Here is a 19002-nt window from a genome sequence, read left to right on the forward strand (position 1 = left end):
GTCACCAGAGAGTTGGATGTCGGTAAAATGTGAGAATGATTTAAAAAGTAAGAACTGAATTAGAAGTCTGCTTTGTTTCATTTAAACTGTGTTTTATACATTCAGGTATTCAGTAATTACATACAGACAACAATGTAACATGAGTAGCATCGAAAGGTATGATCAAGGATTTGAGCGAGTGTGTAGTAATACTTGTGTATCTTTCTCATGATTTGTGTGTAGTTCACAGTGATGTCTCAGTGCCCGGGTCTGAACAAAGCTCTCCACTTCCTGTCGGGTTGATCACCGGGTTGGTTTGTGGAGTTTTAATGATTATGATCCTGCTGCTGGGTCTGTATCACTGCAGAAAGTCAAAATGTGAGATGTTTTCCTTCTTATATCACATTGATTACAGTCCGATGATAAAAAGTCAAAGGTGTAATTCCAAGTCATGGAAACAATACGATGACTTGCAATATAAAATTATTATTATTATTTTTTTTTAACAGATTCAAGCTTCATGAGGTTAGTACAAGTCTCCCTCCTCTCATTCTGAACATAGCAGCGGTGCATTACATGTTCCTTATTAAATCCACCTAATTTACTACGTGTTTTGGGCCCAGCAGGTCTCAGAGCACCAATCAGAGCCCAGCTGCAGACAACATGACCAACCAGGTTGAAACCCGACACAAAGACTATCCTTCTCCTCTCCATGGTCGGCCTCAGTCCTGCTTCCTTTTTATGATTTATCGTTAACTCTGAAGTTAACATTCCTATATATGTCAATCTGTTTTAGAATATTTAGGAATCCATGTAACGGGATAATAATGACTGATATGCCCTTGGCTTGATTTTCACTCCTCTGCAGGTGACGCTGTTCTGTTTGAGTCAATCAGCGTCTCTGAAGAACCGAGACATGGTGCAGTATATACTTAATGTTTAACACTGAGCAGTTACAAATACTAGATTATGATTTAAGGTCAAACAATATTTTGTTCCAGATGAATCCATTGACGTCACGTACTCTGTGGTTGAGCTTAAAAAACTCGCTAGGAAGGGTGAGTGCTTTATTTCATGGTTAAGATTCTTCTGCAGGCCTGTTGAACAAAATCCAGGATTAACTCGTTGTATCCCTCTAACAGGGAAGAATAACAAACCAGAAGAGAGCACCGTTTACTCCAATGTGGCGATGGCATCGGCTGCAGGTACAGTCAAGTCCTGCAGACCCTTCTTAAATCTTTATTTGGTGGTTTTAACATTCTTTCTAAATCATATTTAATTTACTTCTCCGTTGGTGCATTTTAATATGCCAGAATTGAATAAACCTGAATTTGGCTTCTGTTTTAGACGACAACCTGATGTACGCCGAAGTGCATGCCCACACTGAAGCCAAGAAAGACAAAGGTGAGTAGCTGCTGTAAACCCCCATATTCTTAAATAGTAACTTGCCATTCCTACTTCTGTACACTATGTATATTTTCTGCATTGATGATGAAAATGAACATTAGTTCATTATCATTGTTAATTGGGGGGGGTGTCGCCGGCAAACATGAATAAATAAATCATCTCCATTTACAGGAAAATCCAGTCCGGCAGCAGCGGATCAAACTGTTTATTCTGAACTCAAACCAAAAACGGCTCCACGGTAACGCAGCGATGTTATAGCGATTGATTTGTCAGATGCTTAAATGGGAGTAAAATCTCATGAAGCATTAAGCAAATTAACTGTGAATGTATTTTTCCTTTTGGCTTTTGACCTTTGTATGGACGAATCTTTCATCTTTGTTGAACATTTTACGCATCAATAAAGTTGTGTTGCAGCAGTGTGCCGTCTCCAGTTTTCAATTGTGTGTTTTTCTTTTGATTGTGCTGTTCCAGCTCATGCGTTTGGTCTCACTCTCCATTTTAACGTAGGGGTACCAATATGTCTCTCCACAGATCATAAAAAGCCCTGAACATGTGCTGTTTTTGCGGAACCTGACCTGTTTTTAGATGAATATGTGATGAATGTTTTGGATTAATCATTGCAATAAAGGTCAGGCCAAACAGAAAAAATAAAGACAGCCGTGCACAAAGGAGCAGATATCAGTCCTGCTGTTAGTGATGTGACTTCCGAAACGGGCGTGTTGGCGCTTTTCTGAAGTCCCGGATCGAAACGTTTCAAAACGTTGTGCCGAAAAGCGGTTCTGAAACGCCCATGTCACGTGACTGTAGTCCAGGGATTGAAGGAACGCCTCTGTTTCGAAACGGCTATTCCAAGGCAAGGCAACTTTATTTGTACAGCACATTTCATACACAAGGCAGACTCAAAGTGCTTCACATCATGACATGTCATACAACAAAGTGGGGGAAAAAAAATAGAAGAATTAAAAGAAAATAAAGGCAAAATTAAAATGCGTTACAGAAAGCAGAATAAAAACATATTTGCAATAATTAAAAACAGTGCAGACATTAAAAGATTTAGCAGAAAGCTATGGTGAACATAAGAGTTTTCAGTCTAGTTTTAAAAGTGGTCAGAGTTGGGGCAAGTCTTCCATCTTAAGGAAGTTTATTCCAGCCATTTGTTGCATAGTGACTAAATGATGCTCTCCCGTGATTGTTGTTTACTCTGGGAATCACTAACAGATTGGTCTCAGAAGATCTTAGTGGTCTAGAAGTCTTATGTAGTGGGAGCATATCAGTGATATACTTCGGTCCTAGACCATGTAGTGATTTATATGTGAACAGGAGGACTTTGAAATCAATCCTCTGACATACAGGGAGCCAATGTAAGGATTTAAGAATTGGTGTAATGTGCTCACATTTTTGGGTCTTTGTAAGAACTCTAGCAGCAGCGTTCTGAACAAGCTGTAGTTGCCCGACAGTTTTTTTTCGGAAGACCTGCAAGGAGACCATTACAGTAGTCTAGCCTACTAGTAATAAAGGCATGTACAAGTTTTTCTAAGTCTTGAGCTGACATGAGCCCTCTAAGTCTTGCTACATTTTTGAGGTGATAGTAGGCTGATTTTGTTACTGATTTAACGTGACTGTCGAAATGTAAATCAGAATCTATAATAACCCCAAGATTTCTGGCTTTGTTTGAGGTTTTCAGGGACAGAGAGTGAAGGTGTTGAATTACTTTAAACCTTTCTTTTTTAGCACCAAAAACAATTATCTCAGTTTTGTCCTCATTTAGTTGTAGGAAGTTTTGGCACATCCAGTCTCTGACTTGCTCAATGAACTGGCACAGAAGATCTATGGGGCGACAGTCGTTTGGTGATAGTGCTACATAGATTTGGGTGTCATCGGCATAGCAATGGTGGTCAATGTTATTATTTTGCATGATTTGTCCTAGTGGGAGCATGTAGATGTTGAATAAAGTCGGCCCCAAGATTGAACCTTGGGGGACTCCAGTGTTTCCCCTACCATTGTACAGGCCTGGCGGGGCCGCCAGGCCAAGGAGACCTGCTGCCAGGCCAAAAAAAAAAATCAATATACCAAAAATAAGCCACCTATCAATTCATTCATAAATCAATAATCATTTACATTAGGAGCGCCTCCGCGCAGCACAGTGTAGACTTGCTCCGCAAGACGCGCAGCCACAACAATCCACGCTGCGCGCTCCCGCTACGTTCTTCTTCGTGTACTTTACGCGCTTGATGTTGTTCTGATGCCGCTCTGCCTCGTTAAACCACCACGATGTCGCTTTCTATGAAAACACGGAAAGTTTACATTGTATTTTGATAAGCTGTTGCACTCTTCAGACTCGTGGTGTGAGCGGAACCGGACCGGTACCGGACCCGGACCCGGAACCGGACCGGTGCATTTATAAGAAAAATGCCGCTGTGTGTCGCCGTCCAAAATCCGCTTTCCTCGCGCTGCCTGCTCGCACAGATCCGCTCGTGCGCACATTCGCTGATGCAGGTCGAGTGTTGTCGAGAAATAAATGCAGAGATGGCGCTCCTTAAAAACAACATCAAGCCATGCGTGTGAAGTATTAGGACGTGATGACGTATGTACAACCGGCTAACGGGCCAAAGCCCGTTTGGGCTGGAGCCGAGGCACGCTACCGATCGCGCCCTTAGGCAGCCTATGTTAATAAAATAAGGATTGTTTTTGATAAGCTGTGGAACTCTGAGTTAACCTATTTCTACCTGAATTTCTATGAACTATTAGGCTGTTGAGTAAACCTATAACTTATATTTTACTTGATAAAATAAGACAATATATGCACTCATATGTCGTTGTAGTGTTTTACAGTATCTGTAGCTATTAATGTGATGCTCCTCATTTTCCAGCCATATTTTTCCGGCCCATAATTTTGCATCATTTCCATCAACTGGCACCTTAATAAGTCACTCTCTCCTTGTGATCTTGAATACACTCTGGTTGAACAAAAATGTTGAATGCAAATATAATAATTGTAGAATTGCAGACTGCTTGCTGTGCCACCTGACTTAATCCAACTGCACCAATACACCATCCCATGTCTGTTTAGGGTTTTTTCGGTGGGTACCACCGGGCCTGAAAAAAATTCTAGGGGAAACACTGGACTCCACACGTTACATTGGTAGGTTCTGATACAAAGTCGCCAATGGAAACAAAATAGTTGAAGCCAGGAAGTGATTTAGTTGTTGGAGGACAACTTTCTCAATTATTTTACTTATGAAGGGTAGATTTGAAATTGGTCTGTAGTTGTTGATAATAGAGGCATCTAGGCTCCGCTTTTTTAGAAGAGGTTTAATGACTGCAGTTTTGAAGGCCTTTGGGAAATTGCCTGATTGAATGGAGTTAACTATTTGCAATACGTCTATTGATAGGCAGTCAAAAACATTCTTAAAAAAGTTGGTAGGTAAAGCATCAAGGCAGCAGGTGGATGATTTTAGATTTGTCCCTGTTTCCACTAGAGTTTTAGAGTCTATGGCATTAAAGCTTGCCATGATTGCCGTGTTACTTTTGCCTGAACAGGGTGGTGATCCAACTTTTTTGTTTGAGATATTGATGCCTTCAATTTTATTAGTATAAAAGAATGCAAACTCATTGCATTTATGCGTGGAATGGAGTTTAGCTGGTATTTGTGTTGGGGGGTTGGTCAGTTTGTCAACAGTTGCAAATAGGGTTTTTGCCTTATTAGTGTTGTTGATGATTTTGGAGAAGAATTTCGCACTTCTTAAGACTAAATTGTAGGACTAAGACTAAATTCCATGACGGGCAGATCCTTTGAAATACTGGCAAGAGCAACGTGCTGTCTTCCCTAATTTGTACCAACTGACTAAGACATTTTTAAGTGTCCCTGCAACAAGTGTACCCTGTGAAAGGATTTTTTCAAAAGCAGGGGAAGTGTTATCCAAAAAAAAAGAAACAGACTCAGCTAAAAAAGAGCTGAACAAATATTATTGTGTACTGGCCTGTCTCCTGGAATCTCCTCCATACTCTTGACACTGTGCTGGGGGACACAGCAAACCTTGCCACAATGCGCATTAATGTGCCATCCTGGATGAGTTGCACTAACTGGGCAACTTCTGTGGGTTGGAGAAACCGCCTCATGCGTTCTGTGGTCTCTTCCATTTGCACAACAGCTGAAATTGATACCCAATCAGTGCTGCTTCCTGATTGGACAGGCTGATATCTCAGAAATATGATTGACTTGCAGTTATATCATGTTGTTCTAGTGTTCCCTTTATTTTTTTGAGTAGTGTATATAATGTCTTTTGTTTAAAGGAGCAATTAACAATGAATCATTGTATCTGTTGTGAGAGAGCAATACAGGATGATACATTCTAGAAATGAATGCATCTTGATGTGCAAAGTGTCCCTTATTAGTGATAAGAGTAATGTTTAAAACCGGGCAGTTTGAAAGTGGTGCCTCCTTCAGGGGAAATGTAGTCTTTTATTATAGTATGAGTGACTTTGGCATCTTCTTCTGTCTCAGACTCATTATGATAGTACAGCTATGAAGTCAGCGTCTCTTATTTTGGATGGAAAATCATTATCAGTAACGTAACGTATTAAAGTTTCCCCTCTATCTGTATGTATTTGACTTTGACCCAGATGTGTTTAATATGTTTTATGCATCGATAAATCCTCAGCGCTAAGCTGCCGGTTGTGTTTCTATTTGCCAGTTCGTTCCCTTGAGAAAAGATCTTTGATTAAAAATAACAATCATGATGTGGAGAGCAGAGTCGGCCTGTAGGACGTAGTGGGAACATGTTGCTGCAAGCTCTCCCTACATTTCAATATCGGACTCAAATTAAAAATGAGTCTAATGGCCCTTTAAAATACTTAATATAGTACAGAGGTGTCATTAAGCTTGATACTGGGACTATACTTAAACTATCAGACATCTTCTAAACAATTACATGTTTTTTTTTTTTTAAAGCTTTCATTCTTGGCAAATGTGTTTGTCTGTTGTATCAGAATCGTAGTTGATCATCCAGCTACAATTTAGTGTCACATTAAATAGAAACCTGTAACATTTGCCACGATCCTGCCTGCAGAATAAACCCTCATCCTCGCAACCAATCAGTCATAGGCTAAATACATGAACTCAATTAAAATGTAAAGGCTTTCTATTCAACACACGCCTCATTCTGTTTCATAAAGAGAGATAAATCTCAGTGTACTCACAGAATAACCCAGCATCCTCACCGACACTCTGACTTCCTCTAAAAAAATCTTTTTAGCTCGGCACCAACGTGAAACTTCAGCATGAGGGAAAAGTTCCTTTTAATGCCATTTTCCAAAAATGTTGACCTCCTCTTCCTTCGTCTCACAGAACCAGAAAAAAACCCTGAATTTCACCATTATAATGAAATGTTCATGTCATCGTACTTCTCTCTACTGTATACTGCAGTTCACTTTTGTGATCTTTCGTGAATTTTCCCAGTTGGATTACAACGTGAGCATGAAACCTTGAGTTTTATCTGTCCCCTTTAATACTGTACACTGTTGACTGGTGGGAAGTTTATTAAGTCTAAGGATAAGTTTTGACTTTAAGCAGCAGGTGTAACAGTGTCATGAATAATTGTTGACCCTTTGTGAGGCACCAGGAGCCTCATATCTATGCAGGAAGGACATTTAAATATGTAACTCGGTGATCAGAGGATTTTAATTTGTTGGACTTACATCTGACGTGCAGAAAAAGTAGGCGTGATTCAAGCTGGTCTATTTGTGTGAGCTTCGTGTAAAAAGGAAGGAAGCACATACCGCAGAAGTTGATGAAATTCCGGTCCCACACTTACATGTGATACATCTTCATTTTCTCTGCAGTTCCTGATTTCAACCAATGTTCTTGGTGTGTCTTAAGCTTTCTCTCCACAGAATAGAAGCATTTCCCAGAAGCAGCGTGAGGATGGGACACGCTGTGCTCCGTGTGCTGGGGTTTCTCTGTGAGGACTTTGTTTAAATCATAGTTCCCATCGATGCAACGTCTTAAATGCCTGATGTTGTTTGTTTTACAGCCAGTTTGATAATGTATGACGATGTTTCAAACTCTGTTTCAGCTCTCATCCTCTACTGTGAACCAGCTCAAGGTAATTACACAGTTATTCTTTTGATATTCACTCGGGATGAAGCAGTATCACCTTTTAACTGTAGGATAAGTGCAGTGACAGGAAGTCAAACATCTCACTTTCATGCATCTTGTGTTGGTTTCTAGATGCTCTGCTGACCATTGAGCCAAACTGGTCCACTTTATTTAGCGGAGAGTCTGTTACCTTCATGTGTGACATGAGGGAAGGAAATGACAACGACTGGTATTACGAGATCTGGAAGGATGGTCAAACTTTCCTCCCTTTCAACGAAAATAAGAATTATACATCAACTTCTCTAACTACAGGCCAGAGTGGTGAATATCACTGTGTTGGTAATCGTAAGTCACAATACCAGTATCTCAAAAAAGAAAGTAATAAAGTCTCTCTAACTGTATCAGGTAAGTTCTCAAAGTTTTACTACATGACAAATCACTTATTTATGAGCCATGTGAATATGATCACCCTAAAGTTCTTATATATATATAATGTATGAATGTATATAATGTCCTTTGTTTAAAGGAGCAATCATCACATATTTAATCATTGTATCTGTTGTGAGAGAGTAATACAGGACGGTACATTCTAGAAATGAATTCATCTTGATGTGCAAAGTGTCTCTTATTAGTGATAAGAGTAATGTATTAAACCGGGCAGTTTGAAAGTGGCGCCTCCTTCAGGGGAAATGTTGTCTTTTATTATAGTATGAGTGACTTTGGCATCTAATTCTGTCTCAAACTCTACTTTTTCTTAACATGTGTTCATATTTGTGATATATTGAACTGATTCACTAAAAAGAAAAAGGAACCATCTGTGTTACACAGACAAAGATGTGATCCTGCAAACTCCTGCGTCCACCTTGTTCAGAGGAGAGTCGGTGACGCTTCGCTGTCAGCATCGTGATCAGAGAGAGGAGGAGGCAACCTTCTACAAAAACGGATCACTGATAGAAACGGACATAAACCTTCAAAACACAGTTGAAGTGACGACTTCTCCGACGTCAACCGAGAGCTCTTACTCGTGTAAATTTGAGGATGAAGAATCTGAAGCAGTAAAACTGAAAATGCAACGTGAGTACTTTTCACATTAAGGAGCTGCAGACGTATAACCTTCCCAGAGTGAAGCAGAGGGAGTTTTTATTCTCTAGAATCCACGTTAGTTTAAGTTAATCTACACTTTCAGTGGTTAATGTATGTGATGATCACCGTTGATTGATTTCCATCAGGTCGCTACAAGTAATTAATATTTCTACATAATGTACTACAATAAGTTGTAGAACCACTAAGAAAACTACGCGATTATATTATTAATATGAAACATCTGTCAAATTAATAATTTGCAGGGACAATAATGACCATATTCATGTCTTTGTTCTACATTAAACAGCACAACCAAAGGCCCGTCTCAACAAAGTCTCTGAACGGAACAATGTGACCCTGACCTGCTCTGTGGAACCATCATCACCATCATCATCACCATCATCATCAGCATCATCCTCTGGTTGGACATATTTCTGGTACAGAGGCGATATATCCTCTGAACCACTGACCACACAAGATTCCATTCTCCTCTCAAACGGACAAATCCGAGTCTCACAAAGAGGACTCTACTGGTGTAGAGGAGGACGAGGAAACCCAGTTTTCTACACGGAGTACAGTGAAGGAATAAGTGGTGAGTTGATATGGAGAACACAATGTAGAAATAATCCTTATTCATAATAAAACATATTTGACCTTTAATACACTGATACTGTTGAATCATGGACAGTTAAAATCAGAGCTGTTGTGACTCTGCAACCCAACTGGCCTGAGTTATACTCTGGAGAGACGATCACTCTTGTGTGTCTAGTCGAGGATGGAGGAGACACTGAGTGGGAGTACGATTGGGGGACACCCAACTCATACAGACCTCAAAACCCACGTGGCCACATTAGGTCATCACTCGGTGGAGTGTACCGGTGCTGGGGCAGAAGTAAAAAATACAAGATCTACACAGACTGGAGTGATGCTTTCACACTGAAACTTGATTCCAGTAAGTCACCTGTTTTATTTTGCTGAATGTAAACAAGTTTATATTATTTCAGATGTTAGTTTGGTTGATATATTTTAAGACGATGCACCTTCACACTTGTGTGACACATTTGGAGATGGAGAACTAAGTAGGATACAAGTAGTGCTCCACTGACTCATCATAACATGTCTTCATTCTGTGAAATCATGTCCAACAGATAAACCGAAGCCTGATCTCACTGTGTCTCCATCATGGCTGAGTCCTGGAGCCTCGGTGACTCTGATCTGCAGTGTTCAGCATCCGTCTGCAGGATGGAGGTTCTACTGGTATAAGGCTGTTCCCAAACCCTCAGAGAGCTACTACAACTCCTACAGTTATGAGCTGCTACCTGGTAGCACCAACGGGACCGAACCCTACATTGTTCATGGACAGACGCACACGGCAGGATATATGTGCAGGGCTGAAAGAGGAGATCCAGTCTACTCCACTCATTATAGTGCCACTAAGTTTGTCTGGTCTGGAGGTAGGTTTGTCTTGACTTTTCCATTCTTGGACAAAAGAAGACATTTAGTTATTATGGAGATATTTTAGTTACGTTCACGTTTTTACGTTACTGGAAGGCCACCTTAGTTTGCCGACAGATTTGACGTTAATGCAATTATGTCTCTATTGATGTGATCCTTTGTTTCTTCTCACCAACAATTAAAAAGATTAAGAACACAATAAACCTGCAGGATTATGTCCATCGTCCCCTCATTACGTCTTGTTTCTCAGACTTCAATCCAGCAGCATCTCTCTCAGTGAGTCCTGACAGAGTGCAACACTTCAGGGAAGAGTCGCCGTCACTGAGCTGTGAGGGAAACTCCACTGAGTGGAGAGTGAGCAGGTTTTCTTTATATGGCTCCCCATTATATTGTACTACCTGGGGGACAATGACTGGATCCACATGCATCATGAACCTCACCCGGATCAGTGGAGTGTACTGGTGTGAGTCTGGAACAGGACAGTTCAGCAATGCAGTCAACATCACTATACATAGTGAGTTTTAAATGATTTTAATTTGAAGTATTTTAACAGTATTTCAACCTGCACCAGCTGGTCTTTCTGACCAAAACTTCATCTTCTTGGATCTTGTTCCAGACGATGATGTGATCCTGGTGAGCCCTGCCCTTCCTGTGGCCGAGGGACGTCCTGTCACTCTCGGCTGCAAGTCGAAGACAGACGAGGCTCTTTCTAATGTTGATTTTTATAAAAATGGAAAACTCCTCCCAAATCAGAGCAGAGGGGAGCTGAATATCTCTGCAGTCTCAAAGTCAGATGAAGGCTTGTATAGATGTGAGGCTTTGACTAGCCGGCGTCAGAAGTCACCAGAGAGTTGGATGTCGGTAAAATGTGAGAATGATTTAAAAAGTTAGAACTGAATTAGAAGTCTGCTTTGTTTCATTTAAACTGTGTTTTATACATTCAGATATTCAGTAATTACATACAGATAACAATGTAACATGAGTAGCATTGAAAGGTATGATCAAGCATATAAGCGAGTGTGTAGTAATACTTGTGTATCTTTCTCATGATTTGTGTGTATGTCTCAGTGCCCGGGTCTGAACAAAGCTCTCCACTTCCTGTCGGGTTGATCACCGGGTTGGTTTGTGGAGTTTTAATGATTATGATCCTGCTGCTGGGTCTGTATCTCTGCAGAAAGTCAAAATGTGAGATGTTTTCCTTCTTATATCACATTGATTACAGTCCGATGATGAAAAGTCAAAGGTTTAATTCCAAGTCATGGAAACAATACGATGACTTGCAATATAAAATCAACTTTTTTTTTTGTTTAACAGATTCAAGCTTCATGAGGTTGGTACAAGTCTGCCTCCTCTCATTCTGAACATAACAGCGGTGCATTACATGTTCCTTATTAAATCCACCTAATTTACTACGTGTTTTGGACCCAGCAGGTCTCAGAGGACCAATCAGAGCCCAGCTGCAGACCTGGTTGATCCTCAACAACAAGTCTACAGTTCTCTTCTCCACGGTCAGCCTGAGTTATGATTCCCTTTAGGCATCATCCTTAACTGTAAAGCTAACATTTCCCCCTTTGTTTAAGAGGATATACAAATGGTTTTAACAGGATCACTATGATTGATATGACCTTGATTTTCACTGCTCTGTAGGTGATGCTTGTGTCTATGATGACATCAGAGGCTCCGAACAACCAGAACATGGTACAGTATATTCTTTGAGTTTAACAGAGAGAGAAGTAAACAAAATACTATTTTTAAATACTACAATGAAATGATTCAGTTGACTGACGACCCCGTTAGTTACATATTCTGTGGTTGGGTTTAAAGGCGATGATTGCTAAGAAGGAAGTGAGTACTTTTATTCTATGTGGTGAGAATGAAATGCCTGAACAAACAAAGGGAAATCCTCTTTTCATGCATTCGTCTGATGCTTTTTACATAGAATATGAATGAACCAGAAGAAGAGAACGTTTATGTGAGGACATGATCAGCTGCAGGTAAAGTCAAGTTCAACAGACTTTGTACTACAGTAAACCAATTATTAATACATTGTCCCTTCACACCTCATATAGATCTTCCAGGATTAATGAAGGCCTCTGTAAGGAGCGAGCCAATGGAATGGATGCCAACATGAAAGACCACATCCTTTAGCAAGCAGCAATTATTGTGTGCACCTCTGCTTTCCTAATACCAGACAGCATTTTCTACAGTTGATCTATTAGCAGATCATTTACATTTAATATTCAGTTGTTCATATATTATAATTATAATAATCCATATAATGTGTGTTTATTGTCCACTTCCTTCTTTGGTGGAGTATTATGTCACTTTCTTGTTTTTAAACCTCCAGTAGACGACTATAAGAGCAGGTCGCTGGTTCCACAAGCAGCAATAATAAGTAGTTTGAAACATCAGCGTCGGTACACTGGTGATAGTGCAGCTATGGAGTCAGAAAATCATCAAGTTTCCCCTCTGTATGTTCTTTACTTTGACCCGGATGTGTTTAATGTTTTATGCAGCGACTGTCAGCGCCATCAGACATCTTTTAAGAATAAAAAGGTTTTTTTTAAAAAGCTTGGCTTTCATTATTGGCAAATGTGTTTGTTTGTTCTATAAAACAAACAATTTTATAGAATTGTTTGTTCTATAAAATCTGATTCGTATTTGATCATCCAGCTCCAATTTAGTGTCACATTAAATAGAAACCTGTGACATTTGTAACAAACCTGCCTGCAGAATAAACGCTGAACCTTGCAACCAATCACTCATAGGCTAAATACATGAACTCAATATAAATGTAAAGGCTTTCTCTTCAACACACGCCTTATTCTGTATCATAAAGAGAGACAAATCTCAGTGTACTCACAGAATAACCCGGCATCCTCACCGACACTCCCACTCTTCCTCTGAGAAATCTTTCCAGCTCGGCACCAACGTGAAACTTCAGCATGAGGGAAAAGTTCCTTTTAATGCCATTTTCCACACCATTTATTGTTTGACAGCGCACATAAAAAGTAAATACTGAACATAAACTACACGTGTACAGTTTGTCTAATGCAGCGGTCCTCAAACATTCTGAGTCACAACGATAATAATAATGATGTTTATTAGATCACCAAAGAGAAACTGGAAACGACTTAACAAGATAATAAAATTAACTTCATGTTCAGTTATACAGTCATCTCTTTACCTACTTACTACCGTTCAGTGGCACCTATCCCAGCATGCATTGGGTTAGGAGCATGATAAGCGGTAGGCATTTTTCCGTATTACAGTAAATAAATTACACTGATCCCAGTTGTTAACGCGTTTCGCACTCACTGCATAAAATAAATTAATTTACTTACCATTTTCACCAACATGAAATTGTGCCGGGGCCAATCACAGCTGAGGGGAAGGAAAGAAAGTAGTCCACCTCAGTGAGGACGGTGGTGGAACAGCTCAGGCCGTCCGATTCAGTTTCACTCAAACACCAGTGACCCAGAACCGCACATTTGAGTTTTGCAATCTCTGTAAAATGTATTCGGAAACATCCCACAAAATAACATTTTAAAAAATGTTACAGGGAAAAACAACACCATCTGAAAACATTCAAATAATCCTAAATCACAACATTTCTGCTTTAATGTTCAATTTCTTTCAGGCCGTGCAGCATTTTTGGCAACTGAGGCACAAAACTGTAAATATACACTCAACAAAAATATAAATGCAACACTTTTGTTTTTGCTCCCATTTTTCATGAGATGGACTTAAAGATCTAAAATTAATTCCAGATACACAATATTACCATTTCTCTCAAACATTGTTCACAAATCAGTCTAAATGTGTGATAGTGAGCACTTCTGCTTTGCTGAGATAATCCATCCCACCTCACAGGTGTGCCACATCAAGATGCTGATCTGACATCATGATTAGTGCACAGGTGTACCTTATACTGCCCACAATAAAAGGCCACCCTGAAATGTGCAGTTTTGTCTCACAGCAAAATGCCACAGATGCCACAAGCATTGAGGGAGCGTGCAATTGGCATGCTGACAGCAGGAATGTCAACCAGATCTGTTGCTCGTGCATTGAATGTTCATTTCTCCACCATAAGCCGTCTCCAAAGGCGTTTCAGAGAATATGGCAGTACATCCAACCGGCCTCACCGCAGACCACGTGTAACCACACCAGCCCATGTGCTGCATGCTCGTCGTCCTCATCGGGGTCTTGACCTGACTCCAGCTCGTCGCCGTAACAGACTTGAGTGGGCAAATGCTCACATTCGATGGCGTCTGGCACGTTGGAGAGGTGTTCTCTTCACGGATGAATCTCGGTTTACATTGTTCAGGGCAGATGGCAGACAGCGTGTGTGGCGTCGTGTGGGTGAGCGCTTTGCTGATGTCAATGTTGTGGATCGAGTGGCCCATGGTGGTGGTGGGGTTATGGTATGGGCAGGCATCTGTTATGGACGAAGAACACAGGTGCATTTTATTGATGGCATTTTGAATGCACAGAGATACCGTGATGAGATCCTGAGGCCCATTGTTGTGCCATACATCCATGAACATCACCTCATGTTTCAGCAAGATAATGCACGGCCCCATGTTGCAAGGATCTGTACACAATTCTTGGAAGCTGAAAGTCCCAGTTCTTGCATGGCCAGCATACTCACTGGACATGTCACCCATTGAGCATGTTTGGGATGTGCTTGACCGGCGTATACGACAGCGTGTACCAGTTCCCACTAATATCCAGCAACTTCGCACAGCCATTGAAGAGGAGTGGACCAACATTCCACAGGCCACAATTGACAATCTGATAAACTCTATGCGAAGAAGATGTGTTGCACTGCATGAGGCAAATGGTGGTCACACCAGATACTGACTGGTTCTGAGTCCCCAGACCCCCAATAAAGCAAAAAAAATGCACATTTCAGGGTGGCCTTTTATTGTGGACAGTCTAAGGCACACCTGTGCACTAATCCTGATGTCAGATCAGCATCTTGATGTGGCACACCTGTGAGGTGGGATGGATTATCTCAGCAAAGAAGAAGTGCTCACTATCACACATTTAGACTGATTTGTGAACAATGTTTGAGAGAAATGGTAATATTGTGTATCTGGAATGAATTTCAGATCTTTAAGTCCATCTCATGAAAAATGGGAGCAAAAACAAAAGTGTTGCATTTATATTTTTGTTGTGTATATATATATATATATATATATATATATATATATATATATATATATCATCTTATGAAGGGAATTTATTGTAGTATCTGACACACTTGTAAACCATTAATTCAATAAGATTGAAAAAAAAACGTAAACTGTATTTTTTCATATAGACTCAACAGTATTAAACCAGACTGTCCTCCTCGAGAAAACGACCACATAGGTCGTGTGTCAAGCACCGAATTACGACCATATGTTACGTTTCAAAATAGCGCGCCCTCTAGCGGTCAAGTAAATATCGACACTCCGGTGTCTCAGACGATCGCCCCCCCCACACGTCGACCTAAACCTACCCCGATTCCACGACATCTTCCCCCCACCCCCTCCCCACCCCCCCCCTACCCCCCCCACCCCCATCCCCCCCCCCGCGCGCACCCGCGCGCCCCCCGCGCTACCCCCCCCCCCCGCGCGCCCCCCGTCAATCACCCCCCCCCCGCGCTACCCCCCCCCCCCCCCCCCTAAACCTACCCCCCCCGCGCGTGCATCATCGGCAGAGACCGCCTCCACACGTCGACCTAACCCTAACCTTAACCACTACTATCGTTGCGGAAGAATCTCCGCAATACGCTCCCAGAGGTCGTATTCGAGTGCATGGACCAACGACAACTGTGGTCGTATGAGTTGGAGGACTTGTTGCATTAAACACATGCTTATACTTTTATGATGGTTCATTTTTGATGCCATTACAGCAAAATAACAGCTATTCCAGGTGTGTATCAAAGTCATGTTCTGTCATGTCTGACGCAGTTAAAATGTGAATTAGAAAAGTACAAAGTTCCTGGAACTCATCTTCATTTTATTACATCCACCCGGTTGAACACAACTTACAAAAAGAATCAGGAGTGAGTCAAGGGCGAGGCCAATCATACATTATTACAATCATATCATTCGTCGAAGAGACTTTATTTTATTTTAAGTTAAGCAGCTCCGTCAGTTTGGAAAGTATGGCTCCTTTGTCAGCACCGGTGCATTCGGAGACCTAAAAGACAAGAGGGTTAAAAATGTAATTAAAAAATGAATGATAAAATGATGTGTATTGAAATTAACTTAAAATTTACATTTGTTTCTATATGAAATTTAAACTCAAAATGTATTGAAAGGCATTTTAATTCATGTCATTATGTCAAACAAGTGTTTCCATCTTTGCTTTATATTTTCATGCTTACCTTTTTTCCACAGTGGAAAAATAGGAATGTGGGCATGGCTGTGATGCCATAGAGTTCACATATTTCCTGAAAAGAGCAAAAAGAACAACAGTAAGATGGATGAACTGAGTCAAAAACACTGCTATGACCTGATTGACCTGAAACATGCGAGGCAATAGATGATGACAAATACATGAGTGAAGCATCCAATAAGAACTGTAAGGTCAATTGGTCATTGAGTTGAACTGAATCGGATCAAATCGGATTATTATTATTAAAGTTGTGCTATATCGAACTATAGTGAATTGTTACATGGTTAACTATCATTTTTGATAAGTGGGCTGTATACACTTTCATTGTTGTCCTCTTGTGTTAGGTTTTGTCTCTTTGTCTTGCAATAAAAATAAACATTTTTGTATCATAATCACAGAAGATACGTATTGAACTTGACAGAGGAAGATGCACAGGCCTTTTCCCAACAGATGGAATGTTAATATTTGGACTAAAATTTGGTCTGAACCAGGATCAGTGTTTACAAGTTCCCCTGGTGGTGGCTGTATGGAGAAGTCACTGTATGTGTTCTGTACTAGCAGCTGTTGTAGTAAAATTACTGGTGCTTAAAGCAAAAAAACAAAAACAAAATAACAACAGACTTACAGCGTTTTCATCCACGTCCACCTTCAGGAAAACCACGTCTGAATACTTAGACTCCAGTTCCTGCAAGAGAGTCGATCAATGAGCATCCATGACAAACACAATGCACACGATATCAGCTGCTGTGTGATGATGAAAATAATATATTGATGCTCCTGATTTCTAACAAGGCTCAAAGTCAACAAATCTGAAACCTTTGGTCCCTCGACAAAAAATGTATATCTTTTCCCTCAACAGAAATTCATTACAGTATGAAAAAAATAATTCAACTTGACAAGACCTGAGTGCCAAAATCATCCACTTACATTAATGTATGGGGCAATCATCTTACAGGGGGGACACCATGTGGCATAGAAGTCCACCATCACCAGCTTGTTATCTGCCAGTATCCGATCGAACTCCGCCTACAGAAAATGAAAACAGATCAGGTATTCTCACTTGTTCTGATCGAGCTATGATGTATTTACTGACCTGAACTCAGAAATTGCTTATATTTGTAAAGTACTAGTTAGTGATACTAACAGCAATGACAGACAGCTATAAGTACATCAGAACCGGCCTATCAACAAAGTTAGCTTCTGATTATGATTATTATAGTGTTAAAGTAATATCGGTAACTAATTACAGTGGTAGTGTGTTCTTTCTACGTGTGCATGCAGGAGCCCGGAGCACTTAAATGACACTATGAAATGAGCAACTGCTCTGGGTTTCACAACTAATACTGATGTGCAGATGTGACAACTTCCAGGAACAAAGAGTTGACACATAAAGACAAACATTCACACCTCCTCAGCCCTGAATACAGATCCCTGAAACAATGAATACTTTGTGGTCATATTCAAAGACACTGGCCATTATGCAAAACATTGTCTATCAGCAGCATCAGTACAAAATACATTTACATTTACATTTAGCAGTCGCTTTTGTCTAGCGACTTACAATAAGTACATTTGTGAAAACAAAGAAACCACAACATGTCATTGCTGATAAAGTAAGAGCTAAAAATAGAAACAAGTGTTCGGTCCTCGTCTGAGTAAAGTAGTAGCTGTTCAGCAAACATACCTTAAGAACAACAGTGCTATGATCAAAGTGCTATTTTTTATATAAAATAGTCAGACTTTAATCTCAAAATACATGTGACTAACGTGTTGTGCCTTTGTAAATCCACTGTGATCTGTACATTGCATTACACATTTAATGGGACATTGTTCAAAGTATGATTATTATTGCTTTGTAAATGAGTGGGTGGGGGGGACTCGGAAGTGGTTATTTATAGGTTATTATGCAGTGGTTTAGATCAAACTGGGCACTAGTAGCCTACAAGCTAAAATTAATTTGACCCCCTTTTTTAAAAGTTACCAACTGCAGCTTAAAAGCTAAAACATAATATGTTCAACTAAAAGCTGACAACAATAAAATCTGCAAAAAAAACAAGAAACAACTCACCTTGTCTGCTATCTGTCTGACCATGATTGCTGCTGTCTGACGGTGCCTGGAGTGTCTGAGTTGAGGAATACCTGATGCACAAGACAAGACACATGAAAATGGTTTGACCGGTTTGGTGGGTGCCTTTTTTTTTTTTTCCACTCAACAGCCCAACCAGATTGTGCTTGAATATACTCATGTAAATGTTTTCTCACTATTGTCAGTGCCTCTGTGTGTTTTGTGACCTTTTGGATGAACAGTTGATAAAGAGATAAAGCAGACTTTTTACACTGGCCAACACTTAAATCACACATCAGATCTTGATGAACGGAATATATATATAAGTACAATCTTTACTGATATTCATTGTATAATTTGTTGGGAACAAAATCACACAACAACTGATTGTGTTTACAACATGTAGAACCATTTCATTTGCATTAAAGCAGGTGAAAATGATTCACAATCACATGCTTCCTAAATGGACAGATTGATCTCCCTGAGCTGACTTGTACTATTATGATTAAGTGTTCCCTTAATTCTT

General features: G+C 40.3%; 3 protein-coding genes across 3 annotated transcripts; 2 read left to right on the forward strand and 1 right to left on the reverse strand.

Annotated features, from left to right (window-relative positions):
* Nucleotides 1-3: 3 nt before the first annotated feature.
* On the forward strand, nt 4-1805 carry LOC311009372 (uncharacterized protein). Its single transcript, XM_084003499.1, has 9 exons — nt 4-29; nt 223-357; nt 489-504; nt 606-694; nt 848-898; nt 981-1037; nt 1122-1184; nt 1327-1383; nt 1558-1805. Exons 1-9 carry the CDS (start codon nt 17-19, stop codon nt 1626-1628), a joined length of 552 nt encoding a protein of 183 aa, XP_083859625.1. The 5' UTR covers nt 4-16; the 3' UTR covers nt 1629-1805.
* A 5573-nt stretch (nt 1806-7378) lies between these two features.
* Nucleotides 7379-12169, forward strand: LOC311009108 (Fc receptor-like protein 5; the record flags this gene model as incomplete). The annotated part of the gene is made up of 11 exons (XM_084003082.1): nt 7379-7490; nt 7616-7888; nt 8312-8557; nt 8874-9158; nt 9255-9518; nt 9715-10020; nt 10272-10535; nt 10638-10889; nt 11453-11529; nt 11669-11724; nt 12100-12169. The coding sequence occupies exons 1-11, from the start codon at nt 7394-7396 to the stop codon at nt 12167-12169; spliced, it is 2190 nt and encodes a 729-aa protein (XP_083859208.1). The 5' UTR covers nt 7379-7393.
* A 3840-nt stretch (nt 12170-16009) lies between these two features.
* Nucleotides 16010-18550, reverse strand: LOC311009552 (uncharacterized protein). The gene is made up of 5 exons (XM_084003823.1): nt 18480-18550; nt 17339-17437; nt 17037-17096; nt 16401-16466; nt 16010-16213 (listed from the first exon to the last, which is right to left on the reverse strand). Exons 1-5 carry the CDS (start codon nt 18501-18503, stop codon nt 16142-16144), a joined length of 321 nt encoding a protein of 106 aa, XP_083859949.1. The 5' UTR covers nt 18504-18550; the 3' UTR covers nt 16010-16141.
* Nucleotides 18551-19002: the final 452 nt, after the last annotated feature.

This window comes from Eutrigla gurnardus, assembly GCF_963514095.1.
Source record: "Eutrigla gurnardus genome assembly, chromosome: 23".
Classification (NCBI taxonomy): Eukaryota; Metazoa; Chordata; class Actinopteri; order Perciformes; family Triglidae; genus Eutrigla; species Eutrigla gurnardus.